Genomic DNA, 16304 nt, shown 5'->3' on the forward strand with positions numbered 1-16304 from the left:
AAAACTTTTGTAAAATTCACTTGTGAACCCATCTGGCCCTGGGATCCTGTTGTTTGGTGCATTCTGAATTGCTTCTGCAATTTCGCCCCAAGTGAAAGGCACCTCCAGTGCAGACAGGTCGACTGGATCATAAAGGTGGGAGGGGTCCAGAACTGGCATTGAGGCCGAGCTTTCTCCAAAAATGTGTGTGAAAAAAACAGTTGCAATTCGCAGCTTGTCCTGATCCCTGAAGAATTATGTGCCATCTTTAACCAGGAGCTTGATTTTGTTTCTGCGGTGCTGGCAATTAGCCACTGCATGGAAGAACCTGGTATTCTCATCCCCCAATGTACAACCTCTTATTTTTGCTCTTCTCTTCCAAAAACTAGTCTGCCACAGAATCAACTGTTGCGCCTTCAGGTTGGCGTGATTTCTGAGGGAAACCTCTATCCTCGGAAGGTGCCCTCTTTCCTCAACTGCGTCCATGTACTGGACAACATGCTTACAATTGGCAAGGGTGTTCTGCGTCGGTGGTTTGGTGCGTTCCCATGCTCGAATTGCAGCCCTCAATCTTCTAAGCTTGAAGTTGAGCAAGGTTGATAGAGAGGCGAAGGTTCTGGTTCCTTTCCCCCAGCTCTGACTGATAATATCCCTGAGCTCTGGTATGTGCAGCCAGTGATTTTCAAACCTAAACAAAGGGCTTTTGATAGCTTCCCTTGATAACTCCACACCTATAAGCACATGATCCAATGTCGTAGCAGGTAGAGCAGCGGCTGTTGTGTTGAGAAAGCCCAGATTCCATTCTGCATTCACCAAAACTCGATCTAGCTTGATTAGAGTTGGCTCCTCTCGCTTATTGGACCAAGTAAAGCTTCTGTTAGTGATATCAATGTCATCAAGAGCATGCTCTCTAATCCATGAGTTGAACCTGTCCATCAGTGCCCAATTCTTCCTTCTTTGTGACTTTTCATGCGGAAACCTATACATGTTGAAATCACCCAAGATGATCCAGGACCCTGTAACCTGCTTGGCTGTTTGAGTCATAACTGCAAAGAAATCATCCCTCTCCTCTTCATCACATGGGGTGTAGACTGTGGAGAGAACAAAACTGTCATTATTGCTTCTGGACTGGAAACTGACTGATATGCTGAACCGGTGTTTTGCCATTTCTAAACCGTGCAACACACTGTCATCCCAGGCCACAAGTAATCCTCCTGCAGTGCCACAAGCTGGCATGTAGATGAAAGATTTGTGGTTTGCAGGGAGGAAGGATGCTGCCTTCATCTTGTCCACCACCTGCAAACTTTTGAGTGCCTAACAAATCAGAAGCACTTGAGTTCATCGCAACAGTAGGCTTTTGTGCTAGCTCAAACGACCCAGCATTTTTCAGGCCACTAATCACTAATCAGTGCACCATAGACACAATTAGATCAAAAATTGGTGTACTTACCGGCGCCTTGAACTTGTCCCTCACCTCCTGGCCAGCAGAGGCGGCGCCATAGCGGCCTCGTATGAAGGCTGTTGCAGCCTCATAGGCAGCTACATGCAGGTGGCGTGGGCTGGAGAGGGGCAGCCGAGGAGGCGGTTGCAAAATAAGAGCGCGACCGGGGAGTTGGATTGGTCGACTGGTCGCCACGGCGGTGGGTCGTCGGAGACTGGCAGGAGCACCCGTGGGTAACATATACGAGGTGAACCATAGAACCAAACGAGCTTCAGTTCAACTGAGCTTTAGTAGCATATGCGAGAAAAGCAGAACCAGATAGGCATGAGAATAAATCACCGCTGGCTGCTGATGATCCCTATGGTCATTTTTCAATGTGGCATTGAGAGCCAGAGAATCATCTGCCGCCGCTTAACCATGTGTTGTCGGCAATGCAAAATCACGAGTGCCTCAAACTGTCGTTCAAGCGCACTACCAGCCGGCGTTCACATGCGCGGCCGTTCAACAGCGCAGCCAGCCTAGCCCACGCCAACAACAGGGGAGAGGCGCGTGGGAGCTACACCGGCGATTGGGAGGGGTGGTCGAGCAGGGATGGGCCGCGGCTACCGTGACCGTGGCCGATGGGCCATGAGGGACTGGTGGCCGTGCCATCCACCCCAGCCAGGGAGCTCGTGGGGGGCCGCCGTCACCATGCGTGTGCCATCCAAATATTTTGTGGCAGAGGCAAGCCACCAGGGGCACCGCTAGTGGAGGCAGGAAGGGCATCGCAGGCAGGAGCTGGGATGGTGGTCGTGGTTCGACGTGTGGACTTCTACCTGCTGGAAATAGGGGGAGGAGGATGGGGGCGGCACCAGGAGCTGCTATTTGGATCTGGTGGGGCAGCGGCCGAGGTTGGCGACCTGCTCGAGGGAGGGGTTGGTGCGATGGCAAGCTTGGGAGGGAGAATGACGCAGCAGCGCTGGGGATGCGGGGAGGGGGCGGCGCTGCGGCGCGCTGGGGAAGGGGAATGGCGCGGTGCCGTGCTTGGGATGATGGGAGATGGCGTGGCGGCGTGCTTGGGATGAAGGGAGATGGTGCGGCGGCGGTGGTGGTGGTCGGGGGTTGGGGAAGAAAAGGATCGGGCCTGGGTGTTTTTTGACCAAATCACATGGGTGGTGGTCAGATGGTACAAACACGTCGCTGGTGGGCACGTGGGTATCAGACGGCTGGCTCGGGTATTCGTGGGATGCTAGGACTTTTTCGTTGCCTTTTTCTGGACGTCAAGACTTCTTCGTTGCTTGGTTTTCGTGGGTGGGTTGATTTCATGATCGATTTTGGCTGGTCTTTCTGTTGCGGGCCGACGTACCGAATAGATACGCAGATCTATTAAATCTCAACCGTCAATATATATTGTTTACATAAAATTAACGGATATAAAAGGGTGACGTATGGAGAATTATGAAAGCCTCCGTCCTTTATTATTATGTAAAGATGTGTGCGTGAATTGTTCTTTTATGACATGCCGATGCATAGGAAGAGAGTTAGACTTGGTTGTTGCATGATATATGTTACTTTGTGCTCACTACTAAATCACAAATCATTGTTAATTAAAATTGGCTTTGATATACCTTGGGATCCGGGTGGATCCATTACTTGAGCACTATATGCCTAGCTTAATGGCTTTAAGAAAGCGCTGCCAGCGAGACAACCCGGAAGTTTTAGAGAGTCATTTATTTCTGTTGTGTGCTTTTATAAAGTTTAAAAACAAAAAAAATAAAGAGGGGAACCTAAAACTTTTTCAAAAAGAAAAGCGAAAGTGAGAAAGACGAGCATTGTTAAAGTGGGAACTAGCCTTGAACTTTGTTCATGCCCATGGAAACTTTGTGACCCTTGATTACAGAAAGTTTTCAACAAAAATAATTATCCCCTTTTACAAATCCATTGTATCATAAAAATAATGTGCCAAGATTTGCCTTTAGGATGTTTACATTGCTTGTTGGTTTGTGCGGTGCAAAACAGAAACTTTGGCTGTAGTGCGCGATTTTAAATTTTTTTACAGGAACGTCAAACGGTTCTAAAACTTTTTGCACTGTCTTTCTATAAAAATTGTTTATTTTTCCTAAATTTTTCAGAATTTTTGGAGTACCAGAAGTATGGTGAATGTTCAGATTGCTACAGACTGTCCTGTTTAAGACAGATTCTGTTTTTGATGCATCGTTTGCTTGTTTTGATGAAACTATCGATTTCTATCAGTGGATTAAGCCATGGAAAAGTTATATTACAGTAGATACAATGCAAAAACAAAATATGAATTGGTTTGCAACAGTACTTAGAGTAGTGATTTGCTTTATTATACCAACGGATCTTACCGAACTTTCTGTTGAGTTTTGTGTGGATGAAGTGATCAAAGATCGAGGAGGTCTCGATATGAGGAGAAGGAGGAGAGGCAAGAGCTCAAGCTTGGGGATGCCCAAGGCACCCCAAGTAAATATTCAAGGAGACTCAAGCGTCTAAGCTTGGGGATGCCCCGGAAGGCATCCCATCTTGCTTCAACAAGTATCGGTATGTTTTCGGTTTCGTTTCGTTCATGTGATATGTGCAAATCTTGGAGCGTCTTTTGCATTTAGTTTTCACTTTTATTTGATGCACCATGCTGGTATGAGATAGTCCATGGTTGATTTATAGAATGCTCTTTGCACTTCACTTATATCTTTTGAGTATGGCTTTATAGAATGCTTCATGTGCTTCACTTATATCATTTGAAGTTTGGATTGCCTATTTCTCTTCACATAGAAAACCGCCATTTGTAGAATACTCTTTTGTTTCACTTATATTTGTTAGAGCGTGAGCATATCTTTTGTAGAAATAATAAAAACTCCGTTGCTTCACTTATATCTATTTAGAGAGATGACAGGAATTGGTCATTCACATGGTTAGTCATAAAATCCTACATAAAACTTGTAGATCACTGAATATGATATGTTTGATTCCTTGCAATAGTTTTGCGATATAAAGGTGGTGATATTAGAGTCATCTAGTGGGTAACTGTGGATTGTAGAAATACTTGTGTTGAGGTTTGTGATTCCCGTAGCATGCACGTATGGTGAACCATTATGTGATGAAGTCGGAGCATGATTTATTTATTGATTGTCTTCCTTATGAGTGGCGGTCGGGGACGAGCGATGGTCTTTTCCTACCAATCTATCCTCATAGGAGCATGCACATAGTACTTTGTTTCGATAGCTAATAGACTTTTGCAATAAGTATATGAGTTCTTTATGACTAATGTTGAGTCCATGGATTATACGCACTCTCACCATTCCATCATTGCTAGCCTCTTCGGTACCGTGTGTTGCCCTTTCTCACCTCAAGAGTTGGTGCAAACTTCGCCGGTGCATCCAAACCCCGTGATACGATACGCTCTATCACACATAAGCCTTCTTATATCTTCCTCAAAATAGCCACCATACCTACCTATCATGGCATTTCCATAGCCATTCCGAGATATATTGCCATGCAACTTCCATCATCATCATATACATGACTTGAGCATTCATTGTCATATTGCTTTGCATGATCGTAAGATAGATAGCATGATATTTTCATGGCTTGTCCATTTTTTTGATTTCATTGCTACACTAGATCATTGCACATCCTGGTACACCGCCGGAGGCATTCATATAGAGTCATATTTTGTTCTAGTATCGAGTTGTAATATTGAGTTGTAAGTAAATAAAAGTGTGATGATCATCATTATTAGAGCATTGTCCCATGTGAGGAAAGGATGATGGAAGCTATGATTCCCTCACAAGTTGGGATGAGTCTACGGACTTTACAAAAAAAAGAGGCCAAAGAAGCCCACAAAAAAATAAAAGAGGCCAAAGAAGCCCACCAAAACAAAAAAACAAATAAAATGAGAGAAAAGAGAGAAGGGACAATGTTACTATCCTTTTACCACACTTGTGCTTCAGAGTAGCACCATGTTCTTCATATAGAGAGTCTCTTGAGTTATCACTTTCATATACTGGTGGGAATTTTCATTATAGAACTTGGCTTGTATATTCCGATGATGGGCTTCCTCAAATGCCCAAGGTCTTCATGAGCAAGCAAGTTGGATGCACACCCACTTAGTTTCCAGTTTGAGCTTTCGTACACTTATAGCTCTTAGTGCATCCGTTGCATGGCAATCCCTACTCCTCGCATTGACATCAATTGATGGTTATCTCCATAGTCCGTTGATTAGCCGCGTTGATGTGAGACTTTCTCCTTTTTTTGTCTTCTGCACACAACCTCCATCATCATATTCTATTCCACCTATAGTGCTATATCCATGGCTCACGCTCATGTATTGCGTGAAAGTTGAAAAGGTTTGGGAACATCAAAAGTATGAAACAATTGCTTGGCTTGTCATCGGGGTTGTGCATGATTTGAATATTTTGTGTGGTGAAGATGGAGCATACCCAGACCATATGATTTTGTAGGGATAAATTTCTTTGGCCACGTTATTTTGAAAAGACATGATTGCTTTATTAGTATGCTTAAAGTATTATTGTCTTAATGTCAAATGATAGACTATTGCTTTGAATCACTCGTGTCTTAATATTCATGCCATGATTAGATTACATGATCAAGATTATGCTAGGTAGCATTCCACATCAAAATTTTCTTTTTTATCATTTACCTACTCGAGGGCGAGTAGGAATTAAGCTTGGGGATGCTGATACGTCTCCGTCGTATCTACAATTTTTTTATTGTTCCATGCCAATATTATATAACTTTCATATACTTTTGGCAACTTTTTATACTATTTTGGGGACTAACATATTGATCCAGTGCTAGTTCCTGTTTGTTACATGTTTTTTTTGTTTCACAGAAAATCCATATCAAACGGAGTCCAAATGGGATAAAAACTTACGGAGATTTTTTTTGGAATATATGTGATTTTTGGGAAGAATAATCAACGTGAGACGATGCCCGAGGGGGCCACGAGGTAGGGGGCGCACCCTTGACCCTCGTGGCCACCCCGTAAGGAGGTTGGTGGCCTTCTTTCGCCGCAAGAAAGCTAATATCCGGATACAAATCGTGTTAAAATTTCAACCCAATCGGAGTTACGGATCTCCGGGAATATAAGAAACGGTGAAAGGCCAGAATCTGGAATGCAGAAACAGAGAGAGATAGAAAGACATATCCAATCTCGGAGGGGCTCTCGCCCCTCCACCGCCATGGAAGCCATGGACCAGGGGGTAAACCCTTCTCCCATCTAGGTAGAAGGTCAAGGAAGAAGAAGAAGAAGGGGGCTCTCTCCCCCTCTCTCCCGGTGCCGCCGGAACGCCGCCGGGGCCATCATCGTGTGACGGCGATCTACACTAACACCTCTGTCATCTTCACCAACATCTTCATCACCTTCCCCCATCTATCTACAGCGGTCCACTCTCCCGCAACCCGTTGTACCCTCTACTTGAACATGGTGCTTTATGCTTCATATTATTATCCAATGATGTGTTGCCATCCCATGATGTCTGAGTAGATTTTCGTTGTCCTATCGGTAATTGGTGAATTGCTATGATTGGTTTAATTTGCTTGTGGTTATGTTGCTGTCCTTTGGTGCCCATCATATGAGCGCGCGCGTGGATCACACCATAGGGTTAGTTGTATGTTGATAGGACTATGTATTGGAGGGCAAGAGTGATAGAAGCTTCAACCTAGCGTAGAAATTGATGCATACGGGATTGAAGGGGGACTAATATATCTTAATGCTATGGTTGGGTTTTACCTTAATGAACATTAGTAGTTGTGGATTCTTGCTAATAGTTCCAATCATAAATGCATAGAATTCCAAGTCAGGGATGACATGCTAGCAGTGGCCTCTCCCACATAAAACTTGCTATCAGTCTAGTAATGTAGTCAATTGCTTTGGGACAATTTCGCAACTCCTACCACCACTTTTCCACACTCGCTATACTAACTTTATTTCTTCTTTACCTAAAACAGCCCCTAGTTTTTATTTACGTGCTCTTTATATTCTTGCAAACCTATCCCGTTACACCTACAAAGTAATTCTAGTTTTATACTTGTTCTAGGTAAAGCGAACGTCAAGCGTGCGTAGAGTTGTGTCGGTGGTCGATAAAACTTGAGGGGATATTTGTTCTACCTTTAGCTCCTCATTGGGTTCGAAAATCTTAGTTATCGAAAGAGGCTACAATTGATCCCCTATACTTGTGGGTTATCAGGCATCCCGAAAGCTGCGACATTACTTTCAAGAGTGCTCGGTCATGGTGGCTTCCGAAGTGCCACTCAACGACATCATAAACAATCAAGACGCCACCGGCCGCATTGCCAGATGGGCTATCGACCTCTTACCATTTGAAAGAACATACAAGCCACGCCGAGCTATTAAATCTCAGGTGTTGGCCGACTTTGTCGCCGAATGGACAGAAGCCGAACTCCCCAAAGAGTACAGCACATACTCCAACTGGGTGATGTACTTCGACGGCTCCAAAATGTTAGCAAGATTGGGGGCTGGTGTCATCCTAACATCCCCTACAGGGGACACATTCCGTTATGTATTACAAATCATTTTTACGGACTCCAATAACGCGGCCGAATGTGAAGCACTACTGCATGGACTCCGGATGGCCGTTTCTATGGGCATACAATGCCTTGAGGTGCGTGGGATTCGAACCTCGCGATATCTCAAATAAATGGAGAATTTGATGCAAATGATCCAAAGATGGCGGCCTACCGCAACGCCGTACTCAAAATATCAGCTCGCTTTGAGGGGCTCGAGTTTCATCATGTGGCTTGAGACAGTAATCAAGCAGCAGACATCCTTGCTCGAATGGGCGCTAAACGCGACCCCATCCTGCCTAACACCTTTTTGGAAAGGCTTTCAAGCCATCTGTGGTATGGCAGGACGAGAGCGGAAATACCAGTCCGGCGTCGATCACGCCCTCGGATGCCGAACACGATTCGGATATCATCGGGGGCTCAGGCACTGTACCAACGCCTTCCGCCCATGTAATCATGGCGGTTATTGCTCCATGGACCGAACCCTTCTTAGCCTACCTTAATAGGCAGGAGCTCCCTGATGACCAGAACGAGGCCCATCGCATAGTTCGACGCTCTAAAGCCTACAAAGTTCATGAAGGAGAACTCTACAAGAAAAGCACCACTGGAGTTCTTCAAAGATGTATCTCCGAAGAGGAAGGGCGGCAGCTCTTGGCCGAAATACATGCTGGCCTCGGCGGCTGTCACGCCGCAGCTCGGGCCCTCGTAAGAAAGGTCTTCTGTACAGGTTTCTTCTAGCCCACGACCCGAGCAGATGCACAGGCCCTTGTATAGTGATGCGTCGGATGCCAGCTCTTTGCCAATCAAAGCCATATGCCACCCACTGCCCTAAGGTCAATCCCCATTACCTGGCCTTCGTGGTCTGGGGGCTAGACATGGTCGGACCCCTTAAAGGGGGAAGCCATAAGAAGAAATATTTACTGGTCATGGTGGATAAATTCACTAAGTGGATAGAGGCCAAACCAGTAAGAACAGCTGAAGCCGGACCGGTGATAGATTTTATATCCGGTGTCGTACACCGTTATGGTGTCCCGCACAGCAGTATTACTGACAACGGCTCTAACTTCATAGCCGATGAGGTAAAAAATTGGTGTGCTAACTTGGGCAGCAAGCTCGATTACGCCTCCGTATATCACCCTCAAACAAACGGTCAAGTCAAACGGGCTAATGCCCTGATAATGAGCGGCATCAAACCCAGACTAGTGCGATCCCTAAAGGAGTCGGATAAACACTGGGTCGAGGAACTTGAATCCGTACTCTGGGGGCTGCGGACCACGCCCAACCGCACGACCGGATATACACCGTTCTTCATGGTGTACGGCACAGAGGTTGTCTTGCCCTGCGACATTATTCATGATTCACCTCGAGTGCGCATGTATGAAGAGAGAGAGGCCGAGCTCGATCGGCAGGACGACATAGATGGCCTGGAGGAGGAGCGCGATGTCGCAAAAGCTCGTTCTGCATTCTATCATCAGCAACCTCAAAGATACCAAAGCAGAGAAGTGCGGGCAAAGACTTATAACGTCGGTGAGCACGTTTTACGCCTCCCGGAGAAGAAAAAGGACAAACTCAAACCAAAATGGGAAGGTCCCTTCATTATAGATGAAGTTCTCACTGGAGGAGCCTACCACCTTTGCAATGCATCAGATAATCGCTTAGAGCTGAACCCTTGGAACGCTGCCTGGCTCCAAAGATTCTACGCATAAGTACGGCCATGCTTCTTATTCGTGCTTTTGTCTCCTTTTCAATTCTTTCCTTTTCTTCGTTTTTATACGTTTCCCATGCTGTGTTCGGATAAGCGGAACACTTGAGGGGTACACATCCTTAAATGTACACACCCCGCCACGACTGGGGGCTTCGGTAAGTATAAGCTTATTATTATACCAAGCCTAGAGCTCACAATATATGTGTCATTTGCGGATATACATCCTTTTTTCCATTAAATGCACCTCTATGACTTAAGTTTTTGCCAAGCTGGGTTGCCTCGCTCCTGTGCTTATGCCCTACGTTCCCAATTGTTCAGCTAGGGCATAAAAGGAGCACCTCTGCGATTGTTACAACCAGGTCATCCGGACATGTACCTCAGACGGGTGAAGCCGAAAGCTAGTGTTCTTAAGGCAATAATTGGTCGGCACTAAAACGACAGATTGTTGCCATATTGCAACCATCTTTAAGAACTTTGAGACGGGTTTTTTCCATATTAAGGACCACACGCCCCGGCACGTGTCATCATAATATGCCGACCCAAGGAAAGGAACCTTTAACAGAACTATTTTCCTTGGAAGATGTTTCTTACATACGTAATATAACATACATCCCGAACTCGAATTTTTTGTCTGTTTGAGCACAATGACTGGGTTGCCTGGTTTCTGGAAAGATACTTCCTTTTGTCCTAAGTATCCGGAAACACTCCACCATTTTGGTCCGGAGGTTAAAGCCGAAAGCCTGCGATGACAAAATCATTTCACATGTTCGGATCTAACCAAAGGTCGATCATAAATGTACATTGATACATTAAGTCAAAAACCTATTCCGTCTATAAGGTTGTCTAATCTACAGTCTTCCTGCGAATATTTTGCAGCGATCGTTACTTGATCATAGACCAAATTTAAAGGGATTTCCTTCCCATCTGGTCCCTGTGGTCCTACTCGGGCCATATGATTCGGATCCAGTTTCGTGAAGCGTGTCTTCACCATGGCCCAGGCTTCTCGTGCACCTTCCCGGCAGGCAGACGTCTTCCATAGCTCGAACTGGCGCCGGGCACCTTTGAACAGGTTTGCTAGGCCCTCCATACTTTTTGGAGGGGTATCAGATGGCCATAACGCCTTCACCATACTCCTCATGGCTTTCCGGGCTCGAGCATGCACAGCGGACAACTCCTTTAGCACGTCGCCTTGAAACCCGGATACTTCCTCTTCTGGCCGACCAGTTAACAGACCTGCCGCAACAAATTCATGATATTCCGCATTATGGACTAAACATGAGTGCCTATGGTGGTTCTGAATAGGAGGGGAAGACATATCGAACATGCCGCCCTTCAGCTTTTCATTTTCCTTCTGAGCGGCTGATAGCTGAGCCTTCAAGCTCTCTATCTCTTTGGATTGTTTGTCCTTCTCCTCCTCAAGTTTTTTCTCCCTAGACGCGCCCGTCGCGGTCTTTTTCAATTCCGCTAGTTCGGCGGTGACCGCATTTAGTTGTGTCTGGTTTGTGTTCAGCTCCTGGGCTAGCATAGTGTTCTTTTCTTGCAGTACCTGCAAAAATTATCGATCCCTAAATCGGTTTGCTTCACCGTTTCAAGTCTCGGGGGCTACTGCCATATGACCATGCAAATTGCATCAAATTTTATCTGTATATTCTTCTAGAACAGTTGAATGACTCCGGCAAGGCCGTCTCGAGCGGCTCGGATATATGCATCTGTCGAACTCAGTGCGGCGAATTCTTGTTCGGACAAGGCCGGAGCACGCATAGCCTCCTTTAATCGATGGTGATTCATCATGCTCTCCACTTCGGAATTCATGACCGATACGTCATCCGAATCCTCTTGAGGAAGCGGAACGGGCGTGGCGTCAGCTCACGTCCTAGTTGACGAGTCTGGCACCGGATTAGTGGACATTTGGCTAATCGTGCGTTTTCCCACCGTCTGCCGCGTAATCCTCCTAATGTCAAGGATAAGAAGGGAGACTCTTAACAACCCAGACTCGTGCCTAGGCATGCATTAAAGCACACATACCTCTTGGAAGACTATGAGGTCTCCGCTGTACTCCCGGTCCCTTTTCGTTTTGAACGATGGCCTTGTGTAGGGGCCGCCCTCGTGGAGATACGGTCCCTAGAGCGCCGATCCTGTTAAAATCCGGATCAGTATAACTGGTAAGGATGCAGATGAGGATCTCCTCTTAGGAAGCCTCTGGATACTCACGATGCAGAATGGGTAAAGGCGAGGGTAGTCGGTGGTGATAGCCACTTCCGAACCGCCAGGGCTCGCTTGATAGAATACCCCATCGTCGAATTCTATATATATGTCCGGATCCTCGCAAAAGCCAGGATCTTCATCACGATTATGATCCTCTGGCTGGGGAGCGGGACACTGGATGTCCTTAGTCATCCTCCTCCATGACTGTTGGCGGCAACAACGAGCGAATTCGATTAGTGTCTGTAATGCAATAAAATAAGCACAGATGATCGAGATCTTACCCATTGAATAGGGGTGTACATAGAATAAGCCTCCCGGCAGTTTAACCGGAGAAAATCTTCTTTTTCTCCCTTGTACAGATTAGCCAAAATTGAAGCCAGTTCGGCTGGGGTGTGTGTATCCTGCCGTCTGTAACGGGATGCGCCCTCTTCTCCGTTGTAACACCATAAGGGAGTTACTCTGGATTGGAGAGGCTGAACTCACCTCTTTATTGCAATCGCCATGACCTCAACTATCGAGAGTTCGGTATGGGTGAGCAGCCTGACCTTGCTGACCAACCTCTTTATCTCCACACTGTCCTCTTCCTTGGCACTTCGGGGAAGCTAGTTAAGGCGCTTATTTAGAGGAGCACTGGAAAATTCAGGGAGGCCACGCCTGACTGGATCCGGTAGCGGAACGTCGTCCATATAAAACCATTCTGAAGACCACTGCGGGTATACCTCTTTAGGTGTTCCTACAAGGTATCCGGATCTGGCAATACGCCATACTTCGGCACCGCCCACTTCAAATATGGAACCCCCTTGGTGGCGGGGAACAAGGCAGAAGGATTTCCTCCATAATCCAAAATGGGCCTCAATGCCTAGGAATAGCTCGCAGAGGGCAACAAAACCTGAGATGTGCATAATCGAACCTGGGGTGAGGTTGTGCAGTTGGATGCCGTAAAATTCCAATAACCCCCGGAGGAAGGGATGGATTGGAAATCCCAGGCCCCGCAATAGAAATGGGACGAAGCACACCCTCTCCTCCTTATTTGGGTTGGGGAAGTTCTCATCGCTTGCCTATTGAATATAATCCCGCTCGAACGGGGACTAGATCTGCGAGGGGAAGGTAGCCCATGCGTCTGGAACCGGCTTAGTTGAAGATGAGGCACGGAGCAACTCTGCCAATCACCCTGAGGGCCATGGGGGCGCGAAGAGGAGCCTGGGGCGCCGGCCATGATGGAAGGCTTTGTTTGTGGCTAGACTTGGTCGTTTTCCTTCTACGCGATGTGAGATGGCATTTGGAAATCCATATCTCCTTATATAGGTGCCATCCGAGCGTGGTGAAGGGCTTATTTGCGAAAAAGCATGGACCGTTCGTATTCGCCCGGTGCGCTAAAATCGAAGCATCAACAGGGGAATCATAAAAGACATCGAGGTTATCACCGGATTGTCATTGGTCCAGATTATAATGAAGAACCCGCCTTGCAAAGCCGAAGACATGGGCCGACTATTACGTTGTCATTGAAGACAAGTTCGGGGGATACTGAGGGAGTCCTGGATTATGGGGTCCTCAGGTGTCCGGGCTGTGTAGCATGGGCCGGACTAATGGGCCATGAAGATACAAGATAGAAGGCCTTCCCCCGTGTCCGGGTGGGACTCTCCTTTGCGTGGATGGCAAGCTTAACGTCCGGATATGTGGTTTCCTTTCTCTGTAAACCGACTCTGTACAACCCTAGGTCCCTCCGGTGTCTATATAAACCGGAGGGTTTAGTCCGTAAAGATGACCACAAATCATAGAGGCTAGGCATAGGGTTTAGCCATTACAATCTCGAGGTAGATCGACTCTTGTAACCCCTATACTCATCAAAGTTAATCAAGCAGGAAGTAGGGTATTACCTCCATTAAGAGGGCCCGAACCTGGGTAAACATCGTGTCCCCTTGTCTCCTGTTACCTTCGATCCTCAGACGCACAGTTCGGGACCCCCTACCCGAGATCGGCCGGTTTTGACACCGACACCTACGCTGTTTGGAAACTTGTCGATGCGCACACTTGTCGCGAGCGCTTTGAGGATGGATCCTTAGCAGCCTGCTGGAAGTGCCGCTGCCGGTAAGGTACCTTGGTGGTCTAAGCGCAGCTGCTTAGATTGTTGAGCAGACTCGAAACAAAATAAGAGCGCAGCTAATCGCGACAAGGTTCCCTTGCTTGCAACTTGTTCATACAAAAGCCAAAAACGTTCAAGGAAGATAGGTCTACAACAAAGAAATTTATTTGAAAGTTTTTCAACTTAGATTTTCTTTGTTGTACTCCTCCTTGTCGTGGAATATTAACTTGAACGTCACTTGCCGGTTTCCATACCATTACTCTCCTCGGCAACATATTTGCGAGGCAACCTTCTATCCTTTGAGAAAAATAAAGAAGGGAAAATAATGATATGGAACCTTGACGGTTCATTAATTATTCATACAAGTCAAGCATATCACAACATCACAGAGAAACACATATAATTAAACATGTGAATTGACAAGAGTTGTGAAACACTAAGCTTTATTTCACTTATGCACAGGGTTTGCGCCTGGCTTTGTACAAAGGATTACATGCTTTTTCTAGGAAACTTGTACAAAAGGTGGTTGCCGGGCAGCCCGGCAACCCGCGCCTCACGGGTAAAACTTGCGAAGCTGCTAAATATTCCATGAGTTACACACTAGATTGCCATCTTCGGTCTCTAGGCGGACTGCGCCAAGCCTAGTGACTCGTATTACCCGGTAAGGGCCTTCCCACTTCCGCGTCAACTTGTTTGAATTATTGGTGGACTGAACTCGCCGAAGAACAAGGTCGCCTTCCTGAAGGCTCCTAGCGTTAACCTTGCGGCTGTGATAGCGGCGCAAAGCTTGCTTGTAACATTCAGCACGTACAACAGCCTGGAGATGATCTTCCTCAAGGAGCGTGGCATCATCTTGACACAGCTGCTCTTGCTCAAGCTCATCATAAGCGAGCACTCGAGGTGACCCATACATGAGTTCTGTAGGGAGCACTGCTTCTGCCCCATAAACTAGGGAGAATGGTGTCTGGCCGGTAGCTCAATTAGGTGTCATTCTGATTGACCAGAGAACCATCGGCAACTCCTCAATCCAGCGTCTTCCACACTTGTGTAGCTTGTCAAAAGTTCTCGTCTTGAGCCCATGCAGCACTTCAGCATTTGCTCTATCCGCCTGGTCATTGCTCCTTGGATGAGCAATTTATGCAAGACTAGGGTTGCACATGGTCGGTTGCCAACTAGGAATACACATGACGACAGTCATAGCAGTCCTTAAAGTACATGCCAAGTCTTCGGCAGAGTCCGTTGATAACCCACAAGTGTAGGGGATCGCAACAGTTTTCGAGGGTAGAGTATTCAACCCAAATTTATTGATTCGACACAAGGGGAGCCAAAGAATATTCTCAAGTATTAGCAGTTGAGTTGTCAATTCAACCACACCTGGATAACTTAGTATCTACAACAAAGTATTTAGTAGCAAAGTAGTATGATAGTAATGGTAACAGTGGCAAAAGTAACGATAGCAGTTTTGTAGTAATTGTAACAGTAGCAACGGTAAAGCAAATAAGCAAAGAACAATATGTGAAAAGCTCGTAGGCATTGGATCAGTGATGGATAATTATGTCGGATGCGATTCCTCATGTAATAGTTATAACCTAGGGTGACACAGAACTAGCTCCAGTTCATCAATGTAATGTAGGCATGTATTCCGAATATAGTCATACGTGTTGGGGAACGTAGTAATTTCAAAATTTTCCTACGCACACACAGGATCATGGTGATGCATAGCAACGAGAGGGGAGAGTGTGTCCACGTACCCTTGTAGACCGAAAGCGGAAGCGTTAGCACAACGCAGTTGATGTAGTCGTACGTCTTCACGATCCGACCGATCCAAGTACCGAACGTACGGCACCTCCGAGTTTAGCACACGTTCAGCTCAATGATGTCCCGCGAACTCCGATCCAGCAGAGCTTCACAGGAGAGTTCCGTCAGCACGACCGCGTGATGACGGTGATGATGTTGCTACCGACGCAGGGCTTCGCCTAAGCACCGCTACGATATGACCGAGGTGGAATATGGTGGAGGGGGGCACCGCACATGGCTGGGAGAGATCAACAGATCAACTTGTGTGTAGAGGTGCCCCCTGCCCCCGTATATAAAGGAATGGAGGAGGGGGGAGGGCCGGCCCTCCTATGGCGCGCCCTGGAGGAGTCCTACTCCCACTGGGAGTAGGATTCCCCACCTTCCAAGTAGTAGGAGTAGGAGTCAAGGAAAGGGAAAAGAGAAGAGAAGGAAGGAGGGGGTGCAGCCCCTCCCCCTAGTCCAATTCGAACTAGGCCTTGGGGGGCGTGCAGCCTCCCCTCTCTCTTTCACCTAAAGCCCAATAAGGCCCATATACACCTCGGCGAATT

At 46.8% G+C, this 16304-nt stretch overlaps 1 protein-coding gene across 1 annotated transcript; it reads right to left on the reverse strand.

Moving 5' to 3' along the window:
* Window positions 1-234: 234 nt before the first annotated feature.
* On the reverse strand, window positions 235-2112 carry LOC141022889 (uncharacterized). Its single transcript, XM_073499170.1, has 3 exons — window positions 2027-2112; window positions 1430-1538; window positions 235-1293 (listed from the first exon to the last, which is right to left on the reverse strand). Exons 1-3 carry the CDS (start codon window positions 2110-2112, stop codon window positions 235-237), a joined length of 1254 nt encoding a protein of 417 aa, XP_073355271.1.
* Between the last annotated feature and the right edge of the window lie 14192 nt (window positions 2113-16304).

This window comes from Aegilops tauschii, chromosome 5 (assembly GCF_002575655.3).
Source record: "Aegilops tauschii subsp. strangulata cultivar AL8/78 chromosome 5, Aet v6.0, whole genome shotgun sequence".
NCBI lineage: Eukaryota > Viridiplantae > Streptophyta > Magnoliopsida > Poales > Poaceae > Aegilops > Aegilops tauschii.

Bases quoted from the DNA above. Each gene is read 5' to 3' on its own strand.
- LOC141022889 (XM_073499170.1), bottom strand. From the start codon at position 2,112: ATGGTGACGGCGGCCCCCCACGAGCTCCCTGGCTGGGGTGGATGGCAC. The intron at 1,539-2,026 runs GTAGCCGCGGCC...GCCCCTCTCCAG, and splicing joins GCCCATCGGCCACGGTCACG to CCCACGCCACCTGCATGTAG. The intron at 1,294-1,429 runs GTAAGTACACCA...CTGATTTGTTAG, and splicing joins GGGACAAGTTCAAGGCGCCG to GCACTCAAAAGTTTGCAGGT.